The sequence below is a fragment of the Mastomys coucha genome, unplaced genomic scaffold (assembly GCF_008632895.1).
Source record: "Mastomys coucha isolate ucsf_1 unplaced genomic scaffold, UCSF_Mcou_1 pScaffold21, whole genome shotgun sequence".
NCBI classification, from domain to species: domain Eukaryota; kingdom Metazoa; phylum Chordata; class Mammalia; order Rodentia; family Muridae; genus Mastomys; species Mastomys coucha.
Genome location: NW_022196904.1, coordinates 20,925,768 through 20,934,567, shown reverse-complemented (window position 1 = coordinate 20,934,567; position 8,800 = coordinate 20,925,768). Strand labels below are relative to the sequence as shown.

Below are 8,800 nucleotides of genomic sequence, written 5' to 3'. Positions count from 1 at the left end.
CTGCACACTGAGCTTTACTGGCTGAAAAATAGTCTGCGCATGCTCTGACTTCAGGGCCTCTTGCATGGGTTGTTTCTCCAGCATGGGTTATTTCCCCAGCATGGCTTATCTCTCACCTCTGTTAGGACTTTATCCAAATGTCCCCCTGTCCATGAGCCCATCTTTGGTCTTCTCATCTAAATAGTATCCCCGACTCTTCCCCAAACACCATCTCTTCCCTTTTAGAACTCATGATCTTCCTGCTTCAGTTTCCAGTATGCTTGACTAAAAGGCATACACCTTCACCCCGGCTCCAACCATTCAGATCTGGAAGTGGTCCAGGGGTGTTGTGCAGTGATTCCTCGGAGTAAGTAAGGGTGTATATCCAAAGAGGGGAGAGGGGGGTGTGGCCATTACCAAGCATGGAGTTCCTTTTTTTTTCCTTTTTTTTTTTTAAGTCTTTTTATTTTATTTTATTTATATGAGTACACTGTAGCTGTCCTCAGACACATCAAGAAGAGGGCATCGGATCCCATTACAGATGCATTTGTGTTTATATGCACAGGGTGCACAAACGTGTGTGTTCACATACTTGTGGAAGTCTGGAGTCAGCTTTGGGTGCCTTCCTCTGTCACTCTCCAGGGCCTTTCCCTGAACATTGACTCTGGCTAATCTGGCTAGCCAGTTTGCCTTGAGGATCCCGCACCTCCAGCTCCTGCATGTTGGGAGTAGAGGCAGCTGGTATGCCATATCAACTTTTTCTGTGGGTTCAGGTCTTTATGCTTGCATGATAAGTGTTTAACTTACTGAGCCATTTTCTCAACCCAGCAGTTTTTGAGCACCCACCAGTATCTAGCACGGGAGGTGGGGAGAGCAGAACTGGGCAAAGTCCCACACAGTCCCTCCTCTGAGAGTTTCTGGTAGTGTTGGAGGCTAACCATGAACGGGTAATAAGTAATCTGGGGTTGCACAGGTGCTACTAAGAACGTCAAACAAGGGGGCTGGTGAGATGGCTCAGCGGGTAAGAGCAACGATGGCTCTTCGGAAGGTCATGAGTTCAAATCCTAGCAACCACATGGTGGCTTACAACTACCCGTAATGAAATCTGATGCCCCCTTCTGGTGCGTCTGAAGACAGCTACAGTGTAGTCATTTATAATAAATAAATCTAAAAAAAAAAAAAAAGTCAAACAAAGCCAGGCAGTGGTGGTGCACACCTTTAATCCCAGCGCTCAGAAGGCAGAGGCGGGTGGATCTGTGTGAGTGAGTTTGAGTCCAGCCTGGCCAATAGAATGAGTTCTGGGACAGTCAAAGCTACATTGAAAGACTCCCATCTCAAAAAAGAAAGTCAAATGGGCTGGAGCAGTTCAGTGTTTAAGAACAGGCTCCCTGGGCAGTGGTGGTGCACGCCTTTAATCCCAGCACTTGGGAGGCAGAGGCAGGTGGATTTCTGAGTTCGAGGCCAGCCTGGTCTACAGAGTGAGTTCCAGGACAGCCAGGGCTACACAGAGAAACCCTGTCTCAAAAGACTAAAAAAAAAAAAAAAAAAAAAAAAAAAAAAAAAAAAAAAAAAGAACAGGCTGTTCTTCCAGAGAACCAGGGTTCAATTTCTACACTCACATGGTGGCTCCCAGTCTGTAACTCAGTTCCAAGGGGATCTGCTACCTTCTTCCAGCCTCTGAGAGTACCACAGTACCAGGACACTAGGCACACATGTGGTATGCTGACAAGCATGCAGGGAAAATACCCATACACACTCAAAATAAAATAAAATAAAACATTTTGGGGAAAAAAAGGCAAACAGGGCTAAGGTGTAGCTTAGTGGTAAAACACTTGCCACACATGTGCAAGGCTCTGGGTTCCAGACTTACTACTGCCACTACTATTACTGATAGCAACAACAGCAATACCAGTCAGGATGTAACAGGAGAGAGGTACTCATGGGACACTGAGATAACAAAAGCAAGGAACATTTGGTCTGGTGAAGCTAGGGGAGAAGCACCCTTTGGGAAGATGGCATAGACAGAACAAAGGTCCTGGGGTAGAAATGAGCTTGGGGTTGAAGACCAGCCCGGATATGCTGGAAGTTTCAAGATGTTATTTAATTAGCATCCTTTTTTGTTGTCCAAGGACAAGGCAGAGTCTCTTGCTGCCCACCTGTATATATTGCAGGCTACCCTATGCATATGAGTACACTGTAGCTGTCTTCAGACACACCAGAAGGCATCAGATCCCATTCCAGATGGTTGTGAGCCACCATGTGGTTGCTGGGAATTGAACTCAGGACCTCTGGAAGAGCAGTCAGTGCTCTTAACCGCTGAGCCATCTCTCCAGCCCAGGATACAGACTTTTTAAGTCTCATTCCCAGTGTCCTCACCCCTCTTTGGGCCTTACTTTCAGATAACCTGTGCACTTTCTTAGATACAAGGCCATGCCCCACATTGCCAGAAGGTGGTATCTGTTGGAAAGCCAAGAAACCACAAACAGAAATCCCCATCTTTGCCATGCAACCCTTCCAGAAAAGTCCCTAATGCAAGGTATGTTCACCTGGCACAGGCAGGGCAGTGACGCGTGACCTTCCTTCCCTGGCCTCTCTTTTCCTTACCCTTACTCTCCACAGCCTTGCTTTGCACTTCTCAAGCCAGATGTGAATTCCTGAATCTGAACTTGGTGTGGTTTCTTAGGGCCTTTTGCTTCCCTTTAGGGCCTCAAGAGCACATTCCAAAACAAATGATTGACTTCTCAGTTCCTAAGAGCCCCTGCCTGTGACACATGCTCCGCACGCACACCCACGCACACGTGGCTGGGTTTCAGTCCACTGGAGAGGATCGTAAACACTGTGGTAAACAGGGTCTGATTGAGGCCCCAGCAGGCAGCAGAGCACCTGTATGAACTCTGCTTGTGAAGGGCAGAGAGCAGGGCCCACCTGAAGGGTGCTTGCCTAAAGTTCACTTGTCGGGAATGGCTCAGTAGTGACGGGTCCGACATGCTTGTCCACCATGTTCTGGGCTGACTAGTATTCAAACAGAAAACCTAGCTGCAGGGTGTCAGCAAAGAGGGAATCTTACCTCTATTGTTCCTTTTCTCTCTGGCTCTAAACTTCAGGCTTCAAAATGCTATTTTAGCAAGGTGTTGGTGTGCATCATTTGGGAGGCAGAGGCAATTGGATCTCAGTGAGTTTATGGACAGTGGGGACTACATGGTGAGAACATTTCAAACAAAACAAATGGTAGTTTTTGCAGATAGGGGTCAACCCTGGGACATATACTAAGCAAGATTTCATTCAACTATGTACTCCAAGCTCTTAAATTTGAGATTTTCCCTGTCCAAATGTACAGTTTGACACAGTATATGTTTCTTTCTACTCCTGAGGATTAAAGGGTTTAGTTGGCATCAAGTGCTTCTGACAGTATCCTTAAGGTGCACTAATGTTACACTAATGAATGTTACACTTGCTCTGCTTTTGTTAAGGAAAGGATGTTACTATTTGAGAAACTTAGCAGACTCTTCCCCAGATCATCCCAGAGAGATTTACAAATTTAATTACAATTCCAATCTTTCCAAAATGTTTTTATTAGAAAAAACAAAAAACAAAAACAAAACTTCACTAAAAAAAAACACCCAAAACAAACAAACAAACAAACAAACACCACTACAAATCCCACCTCCTCTTTCTTCTTAAGTAGCACAGCACAGAGCTGGTAGATTTCCGCCCTATTGCACATGGTCCAGCCTGGTTATGAATCAGGAGGCTGCTGGGACTAGGGTCCTGCCAAGAGGTTGAGCCTGCCCAGAGGGAGACCAGTCCCTCCCTCTCCCCGGAGAGGCAGCCCACCTATCATCCCTTGTCAGGTCCAGTTTTATCTTCCCTGAGACCCTAGTGGTCATAAGGGCAGTGGGAACTAGAGGCAGAAGAAATGTGTAAGTGAGGAACCAAGACTTCCTGAAACAGGCTCCTTAAGGCATTTGGAAGAGATAAATTAACTGAGGAAGACGCACCTTCACGGAAGGCTGTGGTAAGCAGACACGCACACATGCAGGACAGTTTGTGGAATCCTGACATAGGAGGAAAGGAGGCTACACGGTTACTGTTGAGAGCCTCTGCCAAACACACATACAAGAGTCCCATCTAAGGACCCAGCCCACTGAGGCTGATGTCTGGAAGGATCCCATCAGTTTTAGGATCCCAGGATGATTTCCATAATGTGGTCCAATTCATTCCATTCCCAGGATCCTGGGGTACAGAAGAGGCTGTGAGGTGGCTCTGGAGGTGGAAGTGCAATGTCCTTTTCCACTGCAGATGTATCAATGTCCAGAAAGAAGTCATCCAGGCCAGAGTCTCCCAGGTACCGGGAGCTCAGAGCCTGTAAGAACACAGGATCAGCCTCGGACATGATCTCATTCTGGGGATCTGAGGAAGCTGCTGGATTCAGAGGCGGCTCCATCTCATCCATGGATGTATCCAGCTCCCTGAGGATAGAGCCAATGGTGGTAGACAGGGAGAAGTCTTCCTCACCTAGGAAGAGAGGCTCTGGGGGCAGGGCTGGGGCTGGAGCTAGGCGAATAGCGGCCTGTAGCTGCTGGAGCGTGTTGTGGATAAGGACGTGCCTGCGGAGGCTGGGTGCTCTGGGGCCCAGGCTGCGCTGGACTTTGTCCAGAGAGATTCGGAGCAGGGCTTGCTGGTAACTCCGAAGGGCTGTTGGACTCCAGTCCCACTTCTCATCCTCCTCCTCCTCTTCTTCCAAATCAGAATGTTTCCTCTTTAAGCCTCCCATGTCCTGTGGGGGAAAAAAAGAATTGAGTCAGATACCTTGGGATCCCACTTTTTCAAGCTAGTTATGGGAAGCTTTTGTGTGTGTGTGTGTGTGTGTGTGTGTGTGTGTGTATGTGTGTTTGTTTTTTATCAGGACCTCTATTTAAAGTGCACACAGTCAGAATTCCACAAGGCTAAGAATGGGTGAATTAATGCATGCAATGTGATTGAGAGAACCAGATGCAGGTAGGGTTGCTGGGAGTGGTAAGTGTGTGTGTGGAGGGGCGCACAGGACACAGAGGGGAAGCAGGCAGCAGTGAGGGTGGAGAGATGCCAGAAACTGTAACCTCTGTATTCAGGAGGCAGAGGCAGAGAGTTCAGAAGTTCAAGGTCATCCTCAGCTAGGTAGTGTCTCGAAAATAAAAGGAGCCAGGGAAATTGCTGAGTGGTTACAAGCATTGGCTGTTCTTCTAGAGGATTCAAGTTTTAGATTCCCCAGAACCCACATGGATGGCTCGTAACTGCCCAAAACTCCATTTTTAGAGGATACATGGCTTCTCCTGGCCTCCGTTGGCACCAGGTACACAAGCAATGTCCAGATAACCATGCAGGCAAAACACCCATACACATAAAATTTAAAATAGGAAAATAAACAGAAAAAACTTTGTGGATGGGGTTCTATGCCATTAATTTCAGCACCCAGGAGGCAGAAGCAAGTAGAGTTTTGTAAGCCAAGACCAGTCTGGTGCAGGTACATAGCCAGTTTCAGGCCAGGCACAGCCTCTTAGGGTCAGACAAACCTGTCAAGGAAAACAAAAAGCCCTAAAACAAATCACAAAAACACCCAGGCATGGCCTGAATATCACTTGTCTGTGGTTGGCACAATGTTGAATTTACACCATGGTAATCAATTTCAACATTTGGAAAGTGAAAATCTTAACTGTAGTCTCGATAGATTTTGATATTGTTTTCCCTCAATACTTTTTTTTTTCTAACAAGCCATGGGACAAACAGGTGAGGAGTACAGAGTAATGGACCAAACCCAAATATGAGACAGGCTTTCTTTGTATTGCTCTGGAACTCCCGATGCGGATCAGGCTGGCCTCGGTCTCATATCGTACTGCCTCCCTGAAGGCTGGGATTAAATGTGTGTGAGACGACACTTAGCTGAGACGTGTGTGTTGAAATTCTTTTTTTTTTTAACAAGAATATTTCTGTCTAAATAAACAGACCACTGCATATTTAGTAGCAAAAAAAAAAAAAAATTTCTGTCTATACCTGCTTTCTACAATTAAGTCTATGACCCCCTCAAAAGAGGGAGCATTTCCCAAACTCCGACCCAAAGGAAAGCCAGCTAGAACTAGACGAACCCCAAACTGCACCCTCTAGCGACCAGTCCAACCAAATCATCTCTTTTTATAGGCACCGCCCTTCTCTGGGTCGCTAGACCAGATCCAAGAACCCCCTCAACGTATCCTCAGGGCCTTCTGGGAACTGTGGACCCAAAGCCGCCAGGCAGAGCTTCGGCTGTGGCGTTCGAACTACAATCCCCAGAAGGCCCAGTACACCCGAGAGACTGGACACACCCGCCCTCCCTGAGAGCATGCGTACTGGAGCTCCGGCTGGTGGGGGGAAGGGAACCCGGACTTCAGCTGCCCAGCGGCCGCCGAGCCCCGCCCTCTGCTGCCTTCGGGGCGGCGAATCTGAGCTCCACGCCCCGAGCGCCCCTCCCCCACCAGACTTCAGTCCGAAACCTGCTTTCTCTGGGTCCCTATCACCCCAGGAAGTTCTTGATCCTTCCCCAAACTGTCCTCGGTGTGCAGAGATCCAAATCCCATCACATCGCCCAAAGACGACAAATAACTCTCGGGTACATAGCTCCGCCGGCGAAACTGGGTATCCCAATTCCAAGACCTCGTCCCAAATCTCCCCTAATTCGGCTCCACTTTCAAATGACTCTGGCCTTTACTTTCCAAACTCCCAGTCCGGCTCCAAGACCCCGTCAGTGAACTCTCCTCGGCATTCCCTTCTCACGACGGCGTCTCAGAATCCAATACTCGGTTCCTCTGGTTCCCGGGTTCCTCTAAATGCTTCATATCCTAGCCTTAAAAGGCTCCCTTTCCCCAGAACACCGTGGAACTCCAAACTCAGCCCATTCTTCGAGACTCAAATCGTCCTACTCTCTCCGCCAAAGTTCTTTCTCCGTTTTCCTGGCTTTTCCAACTCCTGAATAATCCTGCTTCCCCTTCGGTGCTGATGCTGGAATTCAGCCTTCAGCCTTCCATCCTCCAATGCCCATCAATCACACCAATCTGCTCTTTCCACTCGGGATACCCTGCTTCCGCCTACCACGGGGGCGCGCCCCCCTCCTCCTCTAACTCCAGGAAAATCTCGCACAGGCGGCCTCTCCTCACCTCGGCTGCCAGGGTCGCCACGACTACCTCCGACAAGCCTGCAGCGCTGGGTTTCACCGGTGCTGGGTAGGAGTCCGGCTCACTTTCCCCGGGCCTCTGGGTCTGGACAGGGGCCACTCGGCTCCGCCCTGGAGGCCAGGCGCATGCCAGGATTGGTTGGAATCCTGCCCGCCGCGGAGCGCCATTGGCTAAGAGGAGCCGCGGATGCTAGGCCCCGTCCATCACTGGGCCGGGTCGCGTTTAGGTTGGCTGCTACTGGTCAGGGGGCGGGGCGGAGTCTCCATGGTGGAGGGTGGTAACGCGGTCCGAACTGCCACTTTGGACCCAGATGTGTTTCTCACTCCTCCGTTTCACTGCAGACCCCTTCTACCCGACCCCACTGCGGAGTGACAGCCGGGTGACACTATCCTCCCCTCCCCTGTGGTTTTGCAGGCTGGGCAGCTGGTGGAGGCCACGTCCCCCGGAGTTCCGAAGGCTGGGTCAAACCGGAGGGCGGGGGAGAGGTGGGGATGACGCACTAGACAGCAGCCAATAGAATGTGGCAGCTTTCGTTGCCTGAACGACCGCAGCCCCGCCCTTTAGCTGGCGGAGCTCTGTCTCCCCACCCCCAACCCGTTTTGTAGGCGGAGCCTGTGCCTAACCTGGAGGGGTCTGCGGCTTGTTTGGTGGAACCTACTGGATCCCAGGCAACTCCCTCGTTTTTTCCGCTTTTGTCTGCCTGTTGCTGCTCACTCTTCATGGCTGCTCGCAACTCTTGGAACAAACTCAAACTTACTTCTTTTTTAGTTTTGGGGACTTAACATTTGAGCTTTCTGGCTGGGCGGTGGTGGCGCACACCTTTTAATCCCAGCACTTGGGAGGCAGAGGCAGGCGGATTTCTGACTTCGAGGCCAGCCTGGTCTACAGAGTGAGTTCCAGGACAGCCAGGGCTACACAGAGAAACCCTGTCTCGAATTAAAATAAATAAATAAATAAATTGAGCTTTCTGAACAAACATGGTAGAACTGAGCTGAGATCTAAAAACTGGCATTTTTTTATTTTGTGATGTACTTTCATAGTGAGTGATTGGCTTGCTCTTCACTGTTTGGTCTCTGGTACCCTCCTTCCTGTTTTCTAGGATTCACTTTCAGATTCTTTTTGTTCAGGCAGTCTCGTGAAGCAGGACTCTAGTGTAGACAATGCTGGCCTTGAAATTCTAACCATGCTTTGCTTCCATCTCCTCAATCCTGGAGTTGCTGGTGTGTCTCTTCAAGCCCAGAAAATTCCTCCTTTTGCTTAGTTTTTGTGGTATTGGGGACGGAACACCGAGGTGGTGCTAGCCAAAGTATTCTATCACTGAGCTACATCCCCAACTATTTGTTCGTTTGTTTTCTGAGACAGGATTTTCCTGTGCAGCCTGAGCTGTTCTGAAATCTTGTATCTTCCTGCTTCCATTTTCTAGTGCTAGGATTTAGGCTTCACCAGCTTGTCTAGCTTACTTTCAGTTTTTCTAAGATGGCTCCCAATACCTTCTAAGAAAGAAATAGGGGACTTTTCTCCCTCACCTTATTGCAAGGGTCCAATACAAGGTAAACTTATGACAGCCAACTCTAAAATGTTCTTGGTTTTGCTTTGTTTACTTTAGTTGTTTGTTTTTATGCCTTTTTTTTTTTTTT

The 8,800-nt window shown here is 48.8% G+C and overlaps 1 protein-coding gene across 1 annotated transcript; it reads right to left on the bottom strand.

The window, feature by feature from the left end:
• Window positions 1-3,535: 3,535 nt before the first annotated feature.
• Sertad3 (SERTA domain containing 3) lies at window positions 3,536-7,643 on the bottom strand. Its single transcript, XM_031385836.1, has 2 exons — window positions 7,146-7,643; window positions 3,536-4,756 (listed from the first exon to the last, which is right to left on the bottom strand). The coding sequence occupies exon 2, from the start codon at window positions 4,751-4,753 to the stop codon at window positions 4,157-4,159; it is 597 nt and encodes a 198-aa protein (XP_031241696.1). The 5' UTR covers window positions 4,754-4,756; window positions 7,146-7,643; the 3' UTR covers window positions 3,536-4,156.
• Window positions 7,644-8,800: the final 1,157 nt, after the last annotated feature.